General features: G+C 43.3%; 2 protein-coding genes and 1 pseudogene across 4 annotated transcripts; all 3 read left to right on the forward strand.

The window, feature by feature from the left end:
- The first annotated feature begins 1,209 nt into the window (after window positions 1-1,209).
- LOC311136801 (leukocyte elastase inhibitor-like) lies at window positions 1,210-4,716 on the forward strand. 2 transcript variants are annotated; one of them, XM_084171081.1, is made up of 7 exons: window positions 1,210-1,279; window positions 1,427-1,685; window positions 1,883-2,020; window positions 2,534-2,651; window positions 2,807-2,949; window positions 3,182-3,346; window positions 4,044-4,716. In XM_084171081.1, the coding sequence occupies exons 2-7, from the start codon at window positions 1,434-1,436 to the stop codon at window positions 4,488-4,490; spliced, it is 1,263 nt and encodes a 420-aa protein (XP_084027207.1). In that variant the 5' UTR covers window positions 1,210-1,279; window positions 1,427-1,433; the 3' UTR covers window positions 4,491-4,716. The 2 variants fall into 2 exon arrangements, with proteins under 2 accessions (XP_084027207.1, XP_084027208.1); XM_084171082.1 differs by having other exon boundaries at window positions 1,211-1,279; window positions 1,415-1,685.
- Window positions 4,717-4,922: 206 nt separating this feature from the next.
- Window positions 4,923-12,839, forward strand: LOC311137578 (cytochrome P450 2J4-like; annotated as a pseudogene). Its single transcript, XR_014615464.1, has 10 exons — window positions 4,923-4,990; window positions 5,258-5,477; window positions 5,938-6,103; window positions 7,370-7,504; window positions 8,194-8,354; window positions 8,510-8,686; window positions 8,952-9,200; window positions 11,450-11,674; window positions 11,847-11,900; window positions 12,579-12,839. The product of XR_014615464.1 is annotated as a cytochrome P450 2J4-like (transcript).
- A 6,484-nt stretch (window positions 12,840-19,323) lies between these two features.
- On the forward strand, window positions 19,324-22,736 carry LOC311136756 (cytochrome b-c1 complex subunit 6, mitochondrial-like). The gene is made up of 4 exons (XM_084171030.1): window positions 19,324-19,447; window positions 19,724-19,759; window positions 20,024-20,185; window positions 22,543-22,736. The coding sequence occupies exons 1-4, from the start codon at window positions 19,403-19,405 to the stop codon at window positions 22,573-22,575; spliced, it is 276 nt and encodes a 91-aa protein (XP_084027156.1). The 5' UTR covers window positions 19,324-19,402; the 3' UTR covers window positions 22,576-22,736.
- The last annotated feature ends 893 nt before the right edge of the window (window positions 22,737-23,629 follow it).

The raw sequence follows: 23,629 nt of genomic DNA on the forward strand, positions 1-23,629 counted from the left end.
GTCTGTCCTATATCTGAGAGATATAAGAAAGATCAGGATACATTTGTTATTTTTTTGGACATTATTTTTGGCCGTATTTTTGGCCGTAAACTTCCAGTATACAGTATACTTCCATTCATTTTTTCAACTGGTACCGGGGACCTTCAGAAGAGTCCTGTGAGTCCTTGTCCTAGAGCAAAACAACCGACACGCAATTGCTCGTGAGAGTTTCACCTTTCCACAGAGGGGTCATACTAGTGTTCGGACGCTACAGACAGAAGTTGGCAGATCGGCTGTACCGACTTCAGAGGAGTCCCAAGACGCTTGTGGGGGTCGTATAGCAAAACACCATCTTGTTCGTGAGAGTCTCATCTTTCCACAGAGGGAATTAAGATGCATCCAATGCAAAGAACAGGTATCTCTAGTTAAACTGGTGGATTTGTTTGGGGATGTTTTTATTATGCTAATTAGATTTCAGCAGGGGGCGAGGACATCGACCTTAGGGGTTTAAAATAAAGAAATACATCCATAAACTCTTTCCACCTTGCTTTCATTGCGTGTATTTCTGTTTAGGCCACATGATGTCGCCATTTAATCATGCAAACGAGTGAACGCCTTGGCAACGCCCTACCAAAGATGATTATAACTCACCCAAGATAGACCACAGCCTGTTGTTTCCAATGGGAACAAATTAGTTATAGAGGGCAGACGAAGCAAGGAGGGGGGCAGAGCCAAGCACGAGCTAGCGAGATCCTATTGGCACGTTCTAGCATGTATTTTCATATTTCTGTTAGGGAACGTCTACTCTGTGAAGTGCGCGTGTGCAAAAACTCTATTACCCTTTGCACTCCTTCTAAACAACGCGTTTTTTTTTTTTTTTTTTTACAAAGGGTAAAGTCTACAAAGCTTAGTCCACTCTGTTCATAAGATTTTAGTTTTGGCAACAGAAAATCAGATCAGCTTTGAAAAAGATCTGAAGTGGAAAGATCTGATGTGATAAAGACCAATCAGTGAAACAAAATATCAGAATTGGGCTGCCTGTGTAAACGCAGCCTATGTGAGACCCACATAGATACATGTATATTTACAATGTAGCCTATTTCTATAGCTCATAAAGTGGTAGATAAGCCAGTGTTATGATACTGACACAGAGTCAATGGGACAGACTGGGGAACCACTGAGAAAAGTGAAACCACATCCTCATCTCCTTTTCCTGCAACACCTCCCACTTGGAAAAGAAGTGTCCGCGTTGATAAACGGTAGAAGGAAAAGGGGTTTCAGAGCAACGACAAATACCAACGTAAGTAGACTATATTTATCTATATTTTTTTGCTTCGTCCCGCAACGAGCCATTGTTTACAGACAGACGTCTGTATAATATAATCTATATTGATGTCATTATAACAATTATGGAAGAGTAGCCTTTCTCATCCAGAATTATTTGCAGAGTTGAGATGGGATCTGGTTTCAGCGGCTGCGTCCGGCAACAAAGTCCAAATAGGTCCAAAGACGGTGAGGCAATACCTTTCAACAACCCTTCATCCACTGTTCAGAGCTCCAACACAGCGTTTGCTCTGGACCTTTACCGTACACTGAGTGAAAACCATGCAGATGGAAACATATTCTTCTCCCCTCTGAGCATCAGTTCAGCTCTGGCCATGGTCTACCTGGGGGCCAAAGGAGACACCGCCGAACAGATAGCAAAGGTAGCCCTATGCCAGCATGCACTCTCACACAAACAAACACACACACACACACACACACACACACACACACACAAGCAACCGATTTTGTTCTATGTTTCATGTATATGATCATTTACCAGCCCTGTCTGTCTTTGCCACAGCACTCAACCTGGCAAGTGTGTGTAAGAGATACTACTCACTCATTCTACTATTCCTAGACCCTGTGTCTCGACACTGCCACTGACGTCCACTCTGATTTTCAAAACCTCAGCTCAAACACCAACAAACCCTCAGCTTCATACCAACTGAAACTGGTCAACTGCCTGTATGGAGAAGAGACCTTCAACTTCTTCCCAGTGAGTTAGACCAGCTCCTTCCCAAATATCTAGCAGCAGACAGTAGCCCTGCTGAATCTCTCTGCCTTGTTTGTAGCCCTGCTGAATCTCTCTGCCTTGTTTGCAAATGTTGTCATTCCTCTTTCCCCAACTTGACAATTGTGAAAATATAGGAAATATTGATGACCATTGGAAATATTCTGCTCAAAAATAAAATAAAATAAAATGTTATTTGTCACATACACGTGTTTAGCAGATGTTATAGCGGGTGTAGCGAAATGCTTGTGCTTCTAGCTCCGACAGTGCAGTAATATCTAACAAGTAATATCTAACAATTTCACAACATATACCCAATACACACAAAACTAGTAAGGAATGGGATTTAAGAATATATACGTATATGGACAAGCGATGACAGAGCGGCATGGACTAAGATACAGTAGAATATTCTAGAATAGACTCTTTGGTACCATGCTCAGCTGCTTTAGTTTAGAGTGACTCTATAGGGTTTTGATTTTGAACTACCTCCTCTAGGAGTTCATTGAAGCCACACAGAAGTTCTACCAATCAGAGCTGAAGGCTGTGGACTTCATTGGGGCTGCAGAGGAGTCCAGAGCACAAATCAACAGCTGGGTGGAAAAGAAAACAGACAGTAAGATGACTGGTGGAACTCAGGAGTGTAAAATATAACTATTGTACGTTTTAATGTAAGGATGTGTCCGCTCCAACTACAGAAGTTGGGGGGATTCAGATCGATCGTTGAAGGGATCAGTGGATCCGTTCATTATTTGTGTTCTTTATCTACAGATAAAATTAAAGCGATGTTGAAACCTGAAGCTCTAAGCAGCATGACCAGGTTGGTTCTTGTGAATGCAATCTACTTTAAAGCACAGTGGATAAGTGAGTTCCATGAAGCCGATACCATGGAACATACCTTTAAAGTCAATGAGGTGAGAGAACTACAGTGTCTGAAAATCCTGTATTTGAGTCATAATAAGCAGAGTGTAGAAAATCCACTGTCTGCAACAATTGCATAATTGCAACCAGCCCCCCCAAAAACATTTTTTTTGTTCAAGCCATAAAACTTCTGGAAATACAGTCCTCAAACATGGTCCTGGATTACATGTGTGTGTATGTGTCATTTGTACTGTGATTATTGATGTCTCTTTTGTGTGGTTTCAGAACGAGAAAAGACAGGTGCAGATGATGGTTCAAGTCAAGAAGTTACCATACAACTACATATCCCAGTTCAATCTCCAAATCCTGGAGCTTCCGTATAAAGGGGAGGAGCTGAGCATGTTCTTCCTTCTGCCTGCAGAGTCCAATGACCCTGAGCAGTTACTGAATGTAGGTGTAGCCAAAACCACTATTGACCCAGCCTTTAGCTCAGAGGGCTATTAGCCTTGAGTTGCGTGGAAGACCATGGTTCAATACTCTGTGGATCATACACCCACAACTTTTCCAGTATGAAGCACAGGATGTTGGTGGCACCTTAATTGGGGAGGATGGGCTCGTGGTAATGGCTGGAGCGGAATCAGTGGAATGGTATCAAATACATCAAACATGGTTAGATGCCTTTCCATTTGCTCCGTTCCAGCCATTATTATGAGCCGTCCTCCCCTCAGCAACCTCCACTGGTATGTAGATATAGTGAAAACCTCTGCTGTCATTTAATTACTTGGAAAGTAAAACGTCACGAAGAAATTTCTCTACAAACTGACTATAAAAACATATATCTTCTTACCTTTTAAATGCGTTAACATAAGACTGGCAACAAGGTTCATATCCCGCCAATGTAGAGCTGTGCTGTGTTATATACAATGGAGGCTGCTGAGGGGTGGACGCCTCATAATAGTGGCTGGAACGGAGCAAATTGAATCAAACACATTGAAACCATATGTTTGATGTTGTTGATACCTTTCCAAGTATTCCGATCCAGCCAATTACCACGTGCCCGTCCTCCCCAATTAAGGTGCCACCAACATCCTGTGGTTACATCATCCCCTGTTTGTTCTGATTGGTCGTTCCCTACTGTTTGACACAGCTGGGGAGAGCGCTGACACCGAAGAGGATCCACAAGTGGACCAGACGGCAGAACATGGGCACGTGGACCAAAGTCCACATTTCGATCCCCAAGTTTAAACTGCAAGAGGACTACCAGTTGAACGCACCCCTGGCCTCGCTGGGCATGGTGGATGTGTTCGACCAGGACAGAGCAGACCTGTCTGGGATGAGCGCAGCGATGGAAGATAGGCTCTACCTATCCACTGTAGCCCACAAGGCCTTTGTGGACGTGAACGAGAGAGGCACCGAGGCAGGTGCATCCACAGAGGCAAAGGGCGTATCGTACGGTATCAGTAATCCACATTACTTCACGGCAGACCACCCCTTTATTTTCTTCATTAGACACAACCAGACCAAAGCCATTCTGTTTCTGGGCAGGTTCTCCTCACCCGAGGAGAGTGACAGGGAGGGCAGATCTTTGTTTTGAAAAACGTGATGTAATGCAAGAGAGCCCTTAACAGTTTAGTGCCAACATCAGTACAACTTTTAAATCAACATTGATTATTGTTGATCTTGTGTACTGAGTCTGTATTTGACCTTTACTGCGTGAATAGTGCTGTTATGTATTGTCATGTAATGTAACTTGCTTATAGTTTGTGACATTTATTGTATTGGAAATCATCAATGACATAATAAAGTGAAAATAAATGTAATACTTTTTTCTTTCTCAATGTAGGTTGTCTACATGTCAAAATATTAGGAACTAAAATGTAGTAGTCAGTATTGGCACGACAGTCAAATATTCCCTTGTGTAACCTCATTGTACAAGCATTTTACATAATACCATTTCCAAAACTAGCCAATCACAGAGACCTTCATTGTGCAGATATTGAGTAACAAATGTGCGATTATCCCAGTCTGAATTCCTGCCCCAGTAAGAGTCAGTCTGAACAGGCTGAAACATCTGGGTCACACCAAACTACAAATGTAAGTACCATTTTAGGAAACATTTTCACCATCGGTTTGGCCTGGAAAGGCAAGGAATTTGTTTACATTTGTGAAAGCCAGAAGCTGTTGAACTTTGCTCTATATCACTGCAGTCCTCCATGGATTTATGTTCTCACAGAATATGACTTGTTTATTCAAAATAAAAGTTTACGGTTTTGTCTGCTGACCGCATGTGATCTTCGACTACATGCTTTAAGAGTAAAGACTGATACTCAGGGTTTCTCCTGCTACTGTATGTGTTACCAGAGAGTTCCGTGAGGGTTTCCACCATGTTGGAGGCATTAGCCTGTCTGGAGGGACACTGGATCGATACCAAGGGGGTCCTCCTGTTCCTCTTGGTTCTGTTGGTGACCAAGTACATCCGTGATCTGCCTTCTAAGAACTACCCACCAGGCCCCTCCCCCTGCCTTTTGTTGGGAATATGCTGAATATCAGCATCAAGGACCGCATAGGCTCCTTTAAAAAGGTAAGGACACGTGAGAGATAAGGTTGTGTGTATCTGCTCAAATTATACACTCTTAGATAAAAAGGTTACAAAAGGGTTCTTCGGCTGTCCACCATAGGAACACTCTTTTTGGTTCCAGCTAGAACCCCTTTTGGTTCCAGCTAGAATTATTTTGCTTTCCATGTAGAACCCTCTGTGGCAAGGGTTCTACATGGAACCCAAAAAGGTTCTACCTAGAACCAAAAAGGGTTCTTTAAAGGGTTAACCTATGGGGACAGCCGAATAACCCTTTTAGGTTATTTTTTTTAGGCACCTTTTTTTCCCCCATATCTCCATAGGCTTTTCCACAACAACAAAAAATGCTATACTCAGTGACCAATTGGATGTAATCATTCTGTAATCATTAGTTTGTATTGTAGATAAATGATAATGTAATTAGTGTGCTTAGTCTGACATGCCCACTGTAGTGTGTTTTCTATAGTTCGTAGAGACCTACGGGGATGTGACTACACTAGACTTGGGTGGAGGGAACCGCTGTGTGCTCCTCTCTGGTCTCAGAGGCTTTAAGGAAGCCTTTGTGGAGCAGGCCGACACCTTCACCGATCGGCCATCTTACCCCCTGAACGACAGAATGAGCAGAGGCTTGGGTAGGCTAATATGGTAGCTTAATGCAGGGTTTCCCAAACTCAGTCCTGGGGCCACCCCTGGGTACACGTTTGGGTTTTTGCCCTAGCACTACACAGCTGATTCAAATAATCAACTCATCATCAAGCTTTGATTACTTGAATCAGCTATGTAGTGCTAGGGCAAAAAAGAAAACGTGCACCCAGGAGGGGCCCCAGGACCAAGTTTGGGAAACCTTGGCTTAATGAATTGAAATAATTTTGACCATTATGATAACATTGTGCCACCAGTAGTAGTAACACCAATGATGGTAACACCAATGAGACATTTTTGGTCAGTTTTCTATAATGGAGGTCACAAAATAAAATCTAAGGTCATCAATCATTTAAAAAACATAACTCTAAAATGGTATGATTAATCATTTTGCTCACAACGTTATTTCCCTTTATTTGAATTGACCAACACCAAGTGACACTTTGGATTTAGACACACCAAATTATCAATGGAATCCTCAAATGTATACATACTAAAAGGGTGTGATTAGCTAAGAATTTTCTTTAATATAGACCATTGGAGGCTGCTGAGGGGAGGACGGCTCACAATAATGGCTGGAATGGAGTCAATGGAATGGTCTCAAACACATCAAACATGTGGTTTCCATGTGGTAGATGCCATTCCATTGACTCCATTCCAGCCATTATTATGAGCAGTCCTCCCTCAGCACCCTCCCCTGATATAGACCCCTCCCCCAATAACAGTGTACCACTGGAGAGAATGCTCAAGGTCCTTGTATATCTTTGTAATCAGTGATTTAAGGCGGTAACGACAATGACATAAAACTGAGGGAAACACATTATACTAGTAAAAAAAAAAGTGTTTTAATAGGTGATTGTTCTTAAATACTTTTTTTTACTGTCTAGCATTCAAAATAATATATAGATAGAGTGTATCTCTAAATCCCCAAAACATTTCACTACACCTCAACATATCACCAGTGGGACAAGCCAATTAGCTAGCCCCCAGTATTTTCTACAATGCATAAAAATATATATTTTTCAGTATAAATGACTTACATTGAACTGCAGTAAAATGTATTATTTCTCACGTTTTTGTAAATTTTTGTGTTTTTACAACATGTTGCCAAAGTCAACGGCCAGCATTTACCACCACAATTCAAGAATGACCCATCAGGCAGAACCACACAGTCATATTGGGTCTTATTTAGTCATATTGGGTCTTAGTAATTCTGTCATTGTCTCGATGTCTTGACCGGATGATGGTTTATCTAGGCCTGATCTCCTCTAACGGTCACATGTGGCGGCAGCAGAGGCACTTTGCCCTGTCCACGCTCAAGTACTTTGGAGTGGGGAAGAAGACCCTGGAGACCGCCATACTCCAGGAGAGCCACTTCCTGGCAGAGAGAGGTGAGGTCAGCGTTTTTGCTACACTTTTATGGTGCCCAAACCATGGAATGAACCACAGTCTCAGTTGTTTAACTGGCACTCTTATCCAGAATGGCTAGTTGTTGTATGGTTTAATGCTATCTGGGGTTCAAACCCAAAACTTTGCTATTGTGAAGTCCAGATGTTTCTTAGCTTTAATTTCCAACCGTCTCTGATCAAGATATCCTCTCTCTACCTGTAAATGAACTATGAACGTGCATCTTGAGATGTAGTTATTTGCATAATTCCGTTAGGGAACGCCTACTCTGTGAAGTGCGCGTGCGCAGTAACTCAATTTGCCTTTGCACTCCGCTCGAAACAAAGTTATTTTTTCTCTCACTTTGGCAAAGGGTCAAATCTACAAAACTGAGTTCAATCTGTTCATAACAGATTTTAGTTTTCGGAACAGAAAACTGTATTGAGATCAAATGTTTCATCAATGAGGAAATTAGCATAATGTTGGCCAAAATCCATCTCGGTCAATGTTCTTCCACTGCCGGCCACTGGGCTTCCTCTCATCACCGTATTTGGTAGTGAGTGGAAACGCCAACCAGATGCTTCACACTTATACATCCCGTGAAATATCTGGCTCATTGTTCTATCTGTGTCTAAACTGTCTAAGACATCTTCATTTATCCACCGTCTTTGAACCAACCTCTGATCTGTTTCAGGCCTGCCCTTTAACCCTGAAGTCGTCACCAACAATGCAGTGGCCAACATCATGTGCACCCTGGTGTTTGGTCGTAGGTTTGAATACAACGACCACCACTTCCACCACATGCTGAAATGCTCCGAGGATGTTTTACAGCTGCCTGCTACCTTCTGGGGACGGGTATGGTTACAACATCACAGACGTGTCTGCTATTCTCTGTTGGGTGATCAATGTATCTCTTTGGCAAAGTGAGTTATAGTGCACAGTATCTGCAAGGACACAAATTCTCCTCAGGAAATCTACCTTCTCAGGCTAATTTCCTGTTCTTTCGACAGATGTATAATCAGTTTCCCACACTGCTGCACTATTTACCTGGGAGGCACAAATCAGCCTTCATCAACCTTGGTACCATAAAGCAGTTTATCAGAGAGGAAGTAGAGGAACACAAAGAGGACGAAAACCCGTCCAACCCCAGAGACTACATAGACTGTTACCTCGAAGAGATAGAGAAGGTTATACCACTGCTGGACTTTTTCAGCTCTTTTCGATCTTTAACAGTTACTGCATGTGATCTACTCTCATGTCTCTAGAATTACGATGGCCACGTTAATACAGTTTGTTCGTCATATTTTGGGCTAATTCCGTCAAGAAAATGTTACATTTGTGGTTTAATATGACTGAATATGTAAATTGTCAGCAAACTCCCTACAGCCTACAGCCAGTGCATGATGATTTGACCTCAACTTGACTTCACCTGATGACCACTTCCCAGTGCAGAATCAAGATGGGGCGGCTGGCTTCACTGAGGAGAACCTGCTGTACTGTGTGGTGGATCTGTTTGGGGCCGGGACAGAGACGACATCCAACAGCCTTCGCTGGGCAATGCTGTACATGTTGGCGTCAAAGGGATGGTTTCCCGGACACAATAGAGAGTCTTCATTGAGCATGCTTTTTAGTCCAGAACTAGACTTCATCTGTGTTCAGGAAACAGACCCTAAGAGTAAACAGGCCCTAAGAGTAAACAGGCCCTAAGAGGAAACAGGCCCTAAGAGGAAACAGGCCCTAAGAGTAAACAGGCCCTAAGAGGAAACAGGCCCTAAGAGTAAACAGGCCATAAGAGTAAACAGGCCATAAGAGTAAACAGGCCATAAGAGTAAACAGGCCCTAAGAGTAAACAGGCCCTAAGAGTAAACAGGCCCTAAGAGTAAACAGGCCCTAAGAGTAAACAGGCCCTAAGAGTAAACAGGCCCTAAGAGTAAACAGGCCCTAAGAGTAAACAGGCCCTAAGAGGAAACAGGCCCTAAGAGTAAACAGGCCCTAAGAGTAAACAGGCCCTAAGAGTAAACAGGCCCTAAGAGGAAACAGGCCCTAAGAGTAAACAGGCCCTAAGAGTAAACAGGCCCTAAGAGGAAACAGGCCCTAAGAGTAAACAGGCCCTAAGAGGAAACAGGCCCTAAGAGTAAACAGGCCCTAAGAGGAAACAGGACCTAAGAGGAAACAGGCCCTAAGAGTAAACAGGCCATAAGAGTAAACAGGCCCTAAGAGTAAACAGGGCCTAAGAGGAAACAGGCCCTAAGAGTAAACAGGCCCTAAGAGTAAACAGGCCCTAAGAGGAAACAGGCCCTAAGAGTAAACAGGCCCTAAGAGGAAACAGGCCCTAAGAGGAAACAGGCCCTAAGAGGAAACAGGCCCTAAGAGTAAACAGGCCCTAAGAGGAAACAGGCCCTAAGAGGAAACCGGCCCTAAGAGGAAACCGGCCCTAAGAGGAAACAGGCCCTAAGAGTAAACAGGCCTTAAGAGGAAACAGGCCCTAAGAGGAAACAGGCTTTAAGAGGAAACAGGCCCTAAGAGTAAACAGGCCCTAAGAGGAAACAGGCCTTAAGAGGAAACAGGCCCTAAGAGTAAACAGGCCCTAAGAGGAAACAGGCATTAAGAGGAAACAGGCCCTAAGAGGAAACAGGCCCTAAGAGTAAACAGGTCTTAAGAGTAAACAGGCCTTAAGAGGAAACAGGCCCTAAGAGTAAAGAGGCCCTAAGAGTAAACAGGCCCTAAGAGTAAACAGGCCCTAAGAGTAAACAGGCCCTAAGAGTAAACAGGCCTTAAGAGTAAACAGGCCCTAAGAGTAAACAGGCCCTAAGAGTAAACAGGCCCTAAGAGGAAACAGGCCCTAAGAGAAAACAGGCCCTAAGAGTAAACAGGCCCTAAGAGGAAAGAGGCCCTAAGAGGAAACAGGCACTAAGAGGAAACAGGCCCTAAGAGGAAACCGGCCCTAAGAGGAAACCGGCCCTAAGAGGAAACAGGCCCTAAGAGTAAACAGGCCTTAAGAGGAAACAGGCCCTAAGAGGAAACAGGCCCTAAGAGTAAACAGGCCCTAAGAGGAAACAGGACCTAAGAGGAAACAGGCCCTAAGAGTAAACAGGCCCTAAGAGTAAACAGGCCCTAAGAGTAAACAGGGCCTAAGAGGAAACAGGCCCTAAGAGTAAACAGGCCCTAAGAGTAAACAGGCCCTAAGAGGAAACAGGCCCTAAGAGTAAACAGGCCCTAAGAGGAAACAGGCCCTAAGAGTAAACAGGCCCTAAGAGGAACAGGCCCTAAGAGGAAACAGGCCCTAAGAGTAAACAGGCCCTAAGAGTAAACAGGCCCTAAGAGGAAACAGGCCCTAAGAGGAAACAGGCCCTAAGAGGAAACCGGCCCTAAGAGGAAACCGGCCCTAGGAGGAAACAGGCCCTAAGAGTAAACAGGCCTTAAGAGGAAACAGGCCCTAAGAGGAAACAGGCCTTAAGAGGAAACAGGCCCTAAGAGTAAACAGGCCCTAAGAGGAAACAGGCCTTAAGAGGAAACAGGCCCTAAGAGTAAACAGGCCCTAAGAGGAAACAGGCATTAAGAGGAAACAGGCCCTAAGAGTAAACAGGCCCTAAGAGTAAACTGGCCTTAAGAGTAAACAGGCCTTAAGAGGAAACAGGCCCTAAGAGTAAAGAGGCCCTAAGAGTAAACAGGCCCTAAGAGTAAACAGGCCCTAAGAGTAAACAGGCCCTAAGAGTAAACAGGCCCTAAGAGTAAACAGGCCTTAAGAGTAAACAGGCCCTAAGAGGAAACAGGCCCTAAGAGGAAACAGGCCATAAGAGTAAACAGGCCCTAAGAGGTAACAGGCCTTAAGAGTAAACAGGCCCTAACAGTACTCTGTTATAATAGCCTAGTGCTTACCAGAAGAATGACTTGTTTTATGGCTTTATTAATCAATTATACTGCATGCGCTATGCAGCCATCTGCTCTAGACAATCATTAACTTCCTCATTCTGACTTCCTCCGTAGAGAAGGTGCAGGTGGAGATCGATGAGGTCATAGGTTCGGCTCGCCAGCCCTCAATGGACGACCGAGCCGAAATGCCGTATACCTACGCTGTGATTCATGAGATCCAGAGGTTTGGGAACATCGTCCCCTTCACGCCTCCCAGAGTGGCCAGTAAAGACACCACCGTGGCGGGGTATCTAGTGCCCAAGGTGGGTGTAGGGTCGATGGATGGTGGTGGAGATGTTGTGATTCTACTGCTGGAGTACATGATCAACTGAATGTTTGAGTTGATGCGTGTTGGTGCAATGGTGCATGTTGACGTCACACTGAAGGTTTTACTGGCAATGCCATTTGACAAATGGACTCTTCTGTTTTGCACAGGGAACTATGGTTCTTCCCATGTTAAAACCAATCCTAAAGGACAAAAATGAGTATGCAATCCCAGATCAGTTAAATCCTGGACAAAAATGAGTATGCAATCCCAGATCAGTTAAATCCTGGACATTTCCTGGATGAAAATGAAAAATGTGTCAGAAAATACAATTTGATCCCATTTTCTAGAGGTAATGTATTATTAACATACACGTAAAATGTAAACATGTAATGTAATACTGTTAATCCATAACAAAAACCCTTAATTTGTCTCCCAAACATGTATCACAACCCTATCTTGCTTCATTCCGCCCTACCAGAGAAACGGTTGTTCAAAATGGAATGTGCTACTGCAGATTCTTGAGGAGACATTAGACAGAACTGTTATGGTTTTCATTTTCCATAGAGTCTGCCAAGACACGTAGAGGTTGGAAGGGTGGAGAACACACACACACACACACACACACACACACACACACACACACACACACACACACACAAACACACCCACACACACACTCTCCATCCTCATGTTAAAGGTGTGTGTGTGTGTGTGTGTGTGTGTGTGTGTGTGTGTGTGTGTGTGTGTGTGTGTGTGTGTGTGTGTGTGTGTGTGTGTGTGTGTGTGTGTGTGTGTGTGTGTGTGTGTGTGTGTGTGTGTGTGTGTGTGTGTGTGTGTGTGTGTGTGTGTGTGTGTGTGTGTGTGTGTGTGTGTGTGTGTTCTCCTCTCTCTCAGGTAAGAGGATGTGTCCAGGGGAGCAGCTGGCCAGGATGGAGCTGTTTCTGTTCTTCACCTGTCTGCTCCAGAGGTTCACCTTCACACCTCCACAGGGCTGGGAGCTTGGCCAGGTGGGCATCATCAGTGGACAAAAGCCCTTCAAAATCTGTGCCCTGCCTCGATGAGACACCTTGGGTGACTCTCTATTGTATTTTGTTGATTCCTTGTGCCTCCTTCTCAAAATACATTGGAGTAGAAGATCCGAGGGGAGGAACCTCAGATTTCTTGCTCCAATGTGCCTTGAGAAGGAGACGAGGATGTGAGGAATCATGAAAATACGATTGATATTCATTCCTTGTGGTTTGTGTAGGACTAGGCCCTGCATGAACTGGTTGATGAAGGTGATTTACATTGTTTGTCAAACCGGTCTAAAAGATTTTGTACTCAAACTGAGGAAATAGGTTTATGGTAGTAGGGTGTGGAGAGAATTCCAGCATAAAGCTGATATATCATGATTTGTATATTGTAAGAGTGGTGTATCAAATTCAAATTCTTTATTTCTTAATTGTTACTGGAAAGGAGATTTGTGGAAGACATTGTTTACAAAATGTGTTTCCTTTACTTGTTTGCTTCCCTGAAAAACAAAACACAGCATTTTCTTTCTCTTGAACATACTCTGCTCCTGTAAGGTACCAGGTAAAGCCAAAGTAGCACTTCAACGATATATAATCAGAGTTCAGAATATAGTTCAAAGGTCAATCAAGGCAAGTACTTTTTATCTATACTTATCTTAATCATACTTATTTCATATCTTCTGTAATACTGTATATCTCAAATGATCACAGTAATGAAAAGCAGTCCCTCTATTTCATAAATCTAAAATAAAAATAATCACATTCATTCAAACATGGATTGTCATTATATCTGTACAGGATCACAATCTATAACCCAAATATAGCACACAACACCTCACTGTACAAAACTATTAATTCCTTGCTTAGTCTGTCATTTGACAATTCAAAACAAGACATGGGCTCATTGATGATGAGTGAAACCGTCTATGTAAATAACGACAGAACTGTCTCCATAATCAAATACATTTCTTCACAGTTTTGTCTGTCTCATGATCATTCAAAACAGGGTGTATGATGATTATGAGCTTATTGATGATGAGTGAAACTGCTCATGTAATTATGGTAACTGTTACTGTAGGCGTGGAGAAACCATGCCATCTCATTGGATCAGTGCCCTCTCATTGGCGCGGGGTGGCACAGATGTCATGGGGAACGGGTGACAGGTTAATGCTGTTGTGGAAAATTATACCCTATACTTATTAAAACAAACAAAGTACTTTCAGAGTTTTTGTAGAATCAAGATAGACTTTATTACACAAGCAATAGAGCCGAGCTGGTCTGCAGAGCAACTGCCATCCCAGACTTGGAGCTCTCTTTTTATACAGCTTCATCTTTTCATATCATATCTGAGCCACTATGGTTTCTTTGTCTAGCTTCTTTCCTGTCTATCCCCATGTCTGCTTGGTCTCCTTTTTATATCATATCGGAACCCCCTCTTTTTCCAAACAGCCACCCTCCCTTGACCTGGAGCCACTATGGTTTTCTTCTTGTGGCTATGTGTATCGGGTCATAGCGCACAAACAAGTGATAACGTTAGTTCCGTTACTACTCATATATCCACACAGCTGCGCCCTTGGAAGATAGTAAAAGACAGGATGAACTGACAAACTGTAGTAACTCTGAGGCTCTTTGTCTTGACCGTGTGACCAGGTTACTCGGAAACAACGAGAAAGAACAAGAAATGGGAACAATACAGGTCTATCTGTTCCTGAAGTTTATCTCCATCCCATGTCCTTGACTACATGCCCAGACCAGCTGCAGGGAGCTAGAGGGAACCATCCTTTCTCAGAAGCACAGCATTTGCACTAATGAAATGTCTCTACTATTGTTAAGCATATTATAATATATGTAATAGAAAAATACATATAGAGCCATTTCATCATGGCTCTGTTTTAACCCTTTAATTGGTTCTTAATCCATAGGCATATAGGGCATATAGGCGTTTCATTCTACAACATGCATAATTCCTATAATTGGTTTGTTATGTTGTCTGCCCTTCAGTGAGACAGAGTAGTTAACTAAAAATCTCCAATAATGCCAAAGTTGTAGTCCCATCACAGGCTTCACTCCGGCCGACATGGAGAACGAGAACCTCTGCATGAAGGAGGTGAAGAAGAGGAATAGCTCCATCCTGACCAGGCTCTCTCCCAGGCGCACTCGTTTACCTGGAGGAGAGACAGGTGGGTAGAATCAGTATTAACTTGTTATGTGAATTATTTAACAAACTATTTCAGTTTCTCTGTGCGTCTCCCAAAAGGTTGTAAGTCTTTTGGGATTTAAGTTACGGCCAGAGTCCCGGTCTGCATAGTCAGAGATATTTATTCATTGAGAATTCTGCCATCACAATTTCAGAGTCCATCTTTTATACTCATACGTCATACAAAAAAATCCCTCCCCTCTGTAGGCGGGCTGTAGTTTTCCACTCTAAAACTGCTCTACTGACCATCAGTTCACACACACATATACACACATGCATACACACATACACACACACACACACACACACACACACACACACACACCCTACTCCCTGCATTACTCAGTTATTGCCGTTCTCACAATATTCTGCACCATGTTTTCATAACAGTTTCTCCCCTCCCTAAATTGGGAGGCCTCTTTATCTTAGTTTCTCAGTTGTCTTTGTTGTCTGGCCTAACTCTTACTCACATTGCTAAATAGTGGCTCAATGCCATAGCCTTTACTGGTCCTACACTCACACATTTCTAACACATTATACACAGTTTCAGGGTGTAATAATTAGTAATTAATAATTAATCTATCAGTACTGTACTTCATTGTGTGAACATAGTGCTATAGACTGCAGTTACTTATGCAATTTGTGAACTATATCCCTTTATTCTTCATGGTATACTGACAAAATATTTTTTCAACACATAAGGAATTAGCGTTACATGATTTTGTACAGTTTAGTACAGTTCCTATGTTCCCAGAAAGAAAATCACAATTATTACCAGCTGCTCGTTTCACAAACTTCCCCTCTGCATTTAAGAATTGTCCAGGGTTAAAGGTGTGGGGAGTCTCCCACTCGCTCTTGTCAAACATCACAGAGATCAGATTGGGAACAATGGTGACACACTGGAAAAATATAATAATTATTGTCAAACTTGTTACAGGATGAACAAAACATCCTGGAACAAATACAGCAACTGAGAATCATTCCTCTAACTTCATCAGTGTTTAAAGGGATAGTTCACACACAAACATTTTAACTATCCCTTTTAATGACCAAACCCCACTGTGCCAGTAGTGGTTCCATCGATGTCAGGACTTACCTTTGGGACAACATACTCTGGGTATTTGGACATGTAGAGGAAGCTCCAGCGAAGGGGGGTGGAGGTGGTCTCAGACCCAGAAAAAAACAGATCCAGAGTACGCAAAACTGGATGGTGTTGAGAGAAAGATGGGAGGGTTTGAGTGGAGCTGAAAGATGGGACTAAAAACAAACAAAATATAAATATTGTAAACTATACTGTGTCCGTAAAATGTGTATAGTTTGTATAAGCTGGAAGTAGAAGCCTAAGAGTTGTTGTCAATTAGTTTACTCCAATTAGGGGAGGGATGGTAGGATTAGGGGAAAATAATAAAGGAAATTATATTTGTAAAAATATATACACTACCGTTCAAAAGTTTGGGGTCACTTAGAAATGTCCTTGTTTTCCATGAAAACATACATGAGTTTGAATAGGAAATATAGCAAAATGCACAGGAAATGTAATCATTGACAAGGTTAGAAATAATGATTTTTAATAGAAATAATAATTGTGTCCTTCAAACTTTGCTTTCGTCAAAGAATCCTCCATTTGCAGCGATTACAGCCTTGCAGACCTTTGGCATTCTAGTTGTCAATTTGTTGAGGTAATCTGAAGAGATTTCACCCCATGCTTCCTGAAGCACCTCCCACTAGTTGGATTGGCTTGATGGGCACTTCTTACGTACCATACAGTCAAGCTGCTCCTACAACAGCTCAATAGGGTTGAGATCCGGTGACTGTGCTGGCCACTCCATTATAGACAGAATACCAGCTGACTGCTTCTTCCCTAAATAGTTCTTGCATAGTTTGGAGCTGAGCTTTGGGTCATTGTCCTGTTGTAGGAGGAAATTGGCTCCAATCAAGCACAGTCCACAGGGTATGGCATGGCGTTGCAAAATGGAGTGATAGCCTTCCTTCTTCAAGATCCCTTTTACCCTGTACAAATCTCCCACTTTACCACCACCAAAGCACCCCCAGACCATCACATTACCTCCACCATGCTTGACAGATGGCATCAAGCATTCCTCCAGCATCTTTTCATTTGGTCTGCATCTCACAAATGTTCTTCTTTGTTATCCGAACACCTCAAACTTCGATTCGTCTGTCCATAACCCTTTTTTCAAATCTTCCTCTGTCCAGTGTCTGATCTTTTGCCCATCTTAATCTTTTATTTTTATTGGCCAGTCTGAGATTTGGCTTTTTCTTTGCAACTCTGTCTAGAAGGTCAGCATCCCGGAGTCGCCTCTTCACTGTTGACGTTGAGACTGGTGTTTTGCGGGTACTATTTAATGAAGCTGCCAGTTGAGGACCTGTGAGGTGTCTGTTTCTCAAACTAGACACTCTAATGTATTTGTCCTCTTGCTCAGTTGTGCACCGGGGCCTCCCACTCCTCTTTCTATACTGGTTAGAGCCAGTTTGCGCTGTTCTGTGAAGGGAGTAGTACACAGCGTTGTACAAGATCTTCAGTTTCTTGCCAATTTCTCGCATGGAATAGTCTTCATTTCTCAGAACAAGAATAGACTGACGAGTTTCAGAAGAAAGTTCGTTTCTGGCCATTTTGATCCTGTAATCGAACGCACAATTGCTGATGCGCCAGATACTCAACTAGTCTCAAGAAGGCCAGTTTTATTGCTTCTTTAATCAGCACAACAGTTTTCAGAAAAAATTCCAGAAAAACGCATGTCAAAAATGTTATAAATTGATTTGCATATAAGTATTTGACTCCTTCTCAATCAGAAAGATTTCTGGCTCCCAGGTGTCTTTTATACAGGTAACGAGCTGAGATTAGGAGCACACTCTAAAAGGGAGTGCTCCTAATCTCAGCTTGTTACCTGTATAAAAGACACCTGTCCACAGAAGCAATCAATCAATCAGATTCCAAACTCTCCACCATGGCCAAGACCAAAGAGCTCTCCAAGGATGTCAGGGACAAGATTGTAGACCTACACAAGGCTGGAATGGGCTACAAGACCATCGCCAAGCAGCTTGGTGAGAAGGTGACAACAATTGGTGCGATTATTCGCAAATGGAAGAAACACAAAATAACTGTCAATCTCCCTTGGCCTCGGGCTCCATGCAAGATCTCACCTCGTGGAGTTACAATGATCATGAGAACGGTGAGGAATCGGCCCAGAACTACACGGGAGGATCTTGTCAATGATCTCAAGGCAGCTGGGACCATAGTCACCAAGAAAACAATTGGTAACACACTACGCTGTGAAGGACTGAAATCCTGCAGCACCCGTAAGGTCCCCCTGCTCAAGAAAGCACATATAGAGGGCCGTCTGAAGTTTGCCAATGAACATCTGAATGATTCAGAGGAGAACTGGGTGAAAGTGTTGTGGTCAGATGAGACCAAACTCGAGCTCTTTGGCATCAACTCAACTCGCCGTGTTTGGAGGATAAGGAATGCTGCCTATGACCCCAAGAACACCATCCCCACCGTCAAACATGGAGGTGGAAACATTATGCTTTGGGGGTGTTTTTCTGCTAAGGGGAAGGACAACTTCACCGCATCAAAGGGACGATGGACGGGGCCATGTACCATCAAATCTTGGGTGAGAACCTCCTTCCCTCAGCCAGGGCATTGAAAATGGGTCGTGGATGGGTATTCCAGCATGACAATGACCCAAAACACACGGCCAAGGCAACAAAGGAGTGGCTCAAGAAAAAGCACATTAAGGTCCTGGAGTGGCCTAGCCAGTCTCCAGACCTTAATCCCATAGAAAATCTGTGGAGGGAGCTGAAGGTTCGAGTTGCCAAACATCAGCCTCGAAACCTTAATGACTTGGAGAAGATCTGCAAAGAGGAGTGGGACAAAATCCCTCCTGAGATGTGTGCAAACCTGGTGGCCAACTACAAGAAACGTCTGACCTCTGTGATTGCCAACAAGGGTTTTGCCACCAAGTACTAAGTCATGTTTTGCAGAGGGGTCAAATACTTATTTCCCTCATTAAAATGAAAAATCAATTTATAACATTTTTTACATGCGTTTTTCTGGATTTTTTTCGTTGTTATTCTGTCTCTCACTGTTCAAATAAACCTACCATTACAATTATAGACTGATCATGTCTTTGTCAGTGGGCAAACGTACAAAATCAGCAGGGGATCAAATACTTTTTTCCCTCACTGTAGAAGAGGTAAATGGTCGTCACTAGTTACCACATCCACAAAGTTATAAACCCCGCCCATTTCTACAATTTATCTTCTTAAAATGTGAATTCAAACCTAACCCTAACCTTAACCATACTGCTAACCTTTGAATTAAGACCCAAAAAAAATATTTTTACGACATAGCCAATTTCGACTTTGTTGTTACTAGTGGAAACTGAAGTGATGTGACGACACGATAACATCCGGTGAGTGACCTGGACTGGTCCGTCCTCCAACATCAAATTCTTCATGTAACAGCGGGTCATACCTGGTCAAGAGCACAAACGTCATGGGTTTCGAGGAGAAAATGGTCCTAACCGGGGAACCCGAAGATGTAAGACGTGAACTCACTATTTTTTTTATTCAATATGTGGTTAAATAATGAACTGGCTCATTTTTTTAAAGGCCAAACCTGAGATAGCCAAAGTGGCTATCTGGTACGTTAGCAAACTCGCTAGCTAGTTAGCCAATAATCTGCTAGGTTGCTTTCGATCAACCAGTGGCAATAAATACCATGCGCTAGTTATCTTAGTTAACAACCTTATTAAATTGTCCAGTGGGTTCTATCGGTGTAATGTTTCGAGTGGTTTGAAATGTGTTTTTCTTTCAGGAAGAGGAGGAAGACGAGGAGGAGGAAGATATGGTGGTATGAATCGATTTGGTTTGATGCAGCATAATCTGCCCACCTTGCATTTGTTCTAAAACCCACATAATCTGTTCTCACATAGCTAACTAGTTGTCATGCAACTGGAGGGAATAAATAGCCTGGTCCCAATTCTGTTTGAGCTATAGCCAAGTCCTATGGTTATTTGTAATGCCAGACATATTGGCTATAGCAGAAACAGATCTGAGACCAGGCTAGGAGAATAGATGGTTTGTGTACTTATTGGCCTTGGTTGATCTGTTCCAGGACCCCCTTGAGGTGGTGCGGGACAAGTGTGCGCAGGCAGAGCACTGCGTCCACGCCAGGGCGAAACTGGAGGACTGCGAATCTAGGGTCGGCTCCAAGTCCGAAACCAGAGAGGACTGCACTGAGGAGCTTTTTGACTTCCTCCATGCGCGGGACCACTGTGTACGTGAGATCTACCCAGACACTTTCACCAACAGTGAACAAGAGGGTTCAAGGGAATACATACAAGCAGGCATGAGAGTGCATGTGACTCCATTGATAGCGCCCTGCAGCTCTTGATAGAGCCTACTCAAATCAAATGTTATTTGTCACATGCTTCATAAACAACAGGTGTAGACTAACAGTGAAATGCTTACTTACGGGCCTTTCCCAACAATGCAGAGAGAAAAAAATAATAGAAAAATAATAACACAAGGAATAAATACACAATGAGTAACGATAACCTGGCTATATACACAGTGTTCGACCTTCCCAAGTTCTCTCAGGTCACCCCGCTCCTCCGCACACTCCACTGGCTTCCAGTTGAAGCTAGCATCTGCTACAAGACCATGGTGCTTGCCTACGGAGCTGTGAGGGGAACGGCACCTCCGTACCTTCAGGCTCTGATCAGTCCCTACACCAAAACGAGGGCACTACGTTCATCCACCTCTGGCCTGCTGGCTCCCCTACCTCTGCGGAAGCACAGTTCCCGCTCAGCCCAGTCAAAACTGTTCGCTGCTCTGGCACCCCAATGGTGGAACAAGCTCCCTCACGACGCCAGGACAGCGGAGTCACTCACCACCTTCCGGAGACACTTGAAACCCCACCTCTTTAAGGAATACCTGGGATAGGATAAAGTAATCCTTCTACCCCCCCTTACCCCCCCCCCCCAAAAATAAAATAATAATAACCTATTGTAAAGTGGTTGTCCCACTGGCTATCATAAGGTGAATGCACCAATTTGTAAGTCGCTCTGGATAAGAGCGTCTGCTAAATGACAAATGTAAATGTAATTTAAATGTACCAGTACCGAGTCGATGTACAGGGGTACGAGGTAATTGAGGTAGATATGTACATATAGGTAGGGGTAAAGTGACTAGGAAACAGGATAGATAATAAGAAGTAGCAGCGTATGTGACGAGTCAAAAGAGTTAGTGCAAAGGGGGGGGTCAATACAGACAGTCCGGGTAGCTATTTGGTTAACTATTTAGCACTCTTATGGCTTGGTGGCAGAAGCTGTTCAGGGTCCTGTTCGTTCCAGACTTGGTGCATCAGTACCACTTGCTGTGCAGTAGCAGAGAGAACAGTATGACTTGGGTGGCTGGAGTCTTTGACCATTTTCAGGGCCTTCCTCTGACTCCGCTTAGAGGTCCTGGATGGCAGGGAGCTCAGCCCCTGTGAGGTACTGGGCCGTACGCAGTAACAGCATTCTCACAGGCATTCCTCTTGTCCAGGTGGGAGAGGGTAGTGTGGAGGGCAATAGAGATTGCGTAATCTGTGGATCTGTTGGGGCGGTATACGAATTGGAGTGGGTCCAGGCTGTCTGGGATGATGGTGTCGATGTGAGCCATAACCAGCCTTTCAAAGCATTTCATGGCTACAGATGTGAGCGCTACGGGCGATAGACATTTAGACAGGTTACCTTGGCGTTCTTCTGCACAGGGACTATGGTGGTCTGCTTGAAACACGCAGGTATTCCAGATTGGTACTGTATGTAGGCTGGAGGTAGATCTCTGTCTGCCAAGAATAAACATGACGAGAGAGCGATATCAGTGGGTTCACCTCAATCGTACACAGTGGCTCCCTCTCCTTGTCTCCTCTCCTTCATCTGTACTGTTCTGAAAACAGTTGACAGCACTGTGGTTGAAACCATACTGGGTGTTTGCTTTCACCTGTCCAGTTTCTTCACCTCAGTGTAGATGATAGAGGGGAAACGAGGAGAGGAAGCGACTTAAGACTATTGAGATGCAGTCAGTGTATTCGAGAGATACGTAGCAGTATACCCCCTCCCTATATCTCTAGGGAAAAGAATAGCCTAGTATTACTGTCAGCATTGGGATAAACATCCAGGTGTACCACCACAACTGATGCATGGGTAAATTAGATGACTCAACGTTTGAACTTCTACAGCCAAGATTATATCAATTTTCAGGAGTCAGTGGATTTACTCTATAACATGTTCCTCCTTCATTAAGTTCCTCATGATTGGAGATCTTAGAATCTGAGTACAGTACATTTTCATTTTACATTTTCGTAATTTAGCAGACGCTCTTATCCAGAGCGACTTACAAATTGGATACAGTAGTTGAATAGCAGGATGGAGGAGAAGGCTGTGGAGAAACAGGGACAGAAGAGTGGACCGAACCTCATTTGGTGATAAGGTTGTGTGCTTTCTATCGTCAGACAGGAGGAATGAAGAGAAAATACTCCAACTTTGGATGGGATAACTAGCTACTTAAGGAGACAAAAGTGTCACTCACTTTGCATACATTTGTACAAGACAGTTTGCAATAACTTGCCCTTTAATTTCTGTCCTCCAGGTGGCTCACAAAGTCTTCCATTCTGTCAAGTAAAGTCCCTCCAGCTCCCTGCACTACTGGTGGAAGTTCCCGGTCAGATATAGACAACTACCATTTAACTGAAATACCTGGTTTTAAAGGATTCCTCTGAGTCTGTTGTAACCTCATACACACTGTATCTGTTCATGTGAATAAATTATAGATTAAGTGTTGAATCAGTGTTTGTTTTCTGTGTTTGGATTTAATATATTGGATGATGCATCTAATCTTGTTAACCGGCTGGCTGTATAGTTATTGAGACTGGGAATGATGCATCAATTTGGCAAGTGCAGCATACATTAATTTGGCCATTGGTCTCAACTGGATAATTGCAAAGCATTTATATGTTCAGCTTAAACACAATTTCACATAATTAAAACCTATTGTATAGCATGCCTTCATGCAATCAACAGTCCCTGATAAGATACAATATTTTTTTGGCACAAGAGTAGCCTAATGTGCCTTAAAAGATGTATCACAGGTTCCCCATCCGAATGGCCTTGGCTCTATCGATCGCTACTTCATTGCAGAGAAGAGCGTGGCGTTTGGCCGGAACAATGAGACTGGGTAGCCAGGCAACCATCTGAAGGCAAACTGGACCATTGAATTAGGAATTAGAACACTAATTTAACCCTCCCGTTGTCCTAGGGTCAAAATGACCCGCCACTGTGTTGAACCAACTTTATTTAATTTTTATATTTTGGGGATCATTTGTGAGAAGGAGGCAGTGAGACTTTAAAGAAAGTATCACTGCCTCCTTCTCACAAATGATCCAAAAAATATAAAAATTAAATAAAGTTGGTTCAACACAGTGGCGGGTCATTTTGACCCTAGGACAACGGGAGGGTTAATATGATCTATGAACTGGACCTTCGACTGCGCCATCTAGCGTACACAGGCAAAACTAGGCTTCGGCTTCCTCTCTGCTAGTTAGCTACTTTCTCATTTTGACTCGAGCCCGCCCCGGTGTTTTTTTTTTTGTTGAGAAGGGTGCCCGCAATTCGGGGCGTTCTTGCATGTGGTCATTCCATATGCAGGAACCCATCTTTATACTTCTATAGCAGTATAG

Source organism: Coregonus lavaretus, assembly GCF_964263955.1.
Source record: "Coregonus lavaretus genome assembly, chromosome: 11".
Classification (NCBI taxonomy): domain Eukaryota; kingdom Metazoa; phylum Chordata; class Actinopteri; order Salmoniformes; family Salmonidae; genus Coregonus; species Coregonus lavaretus.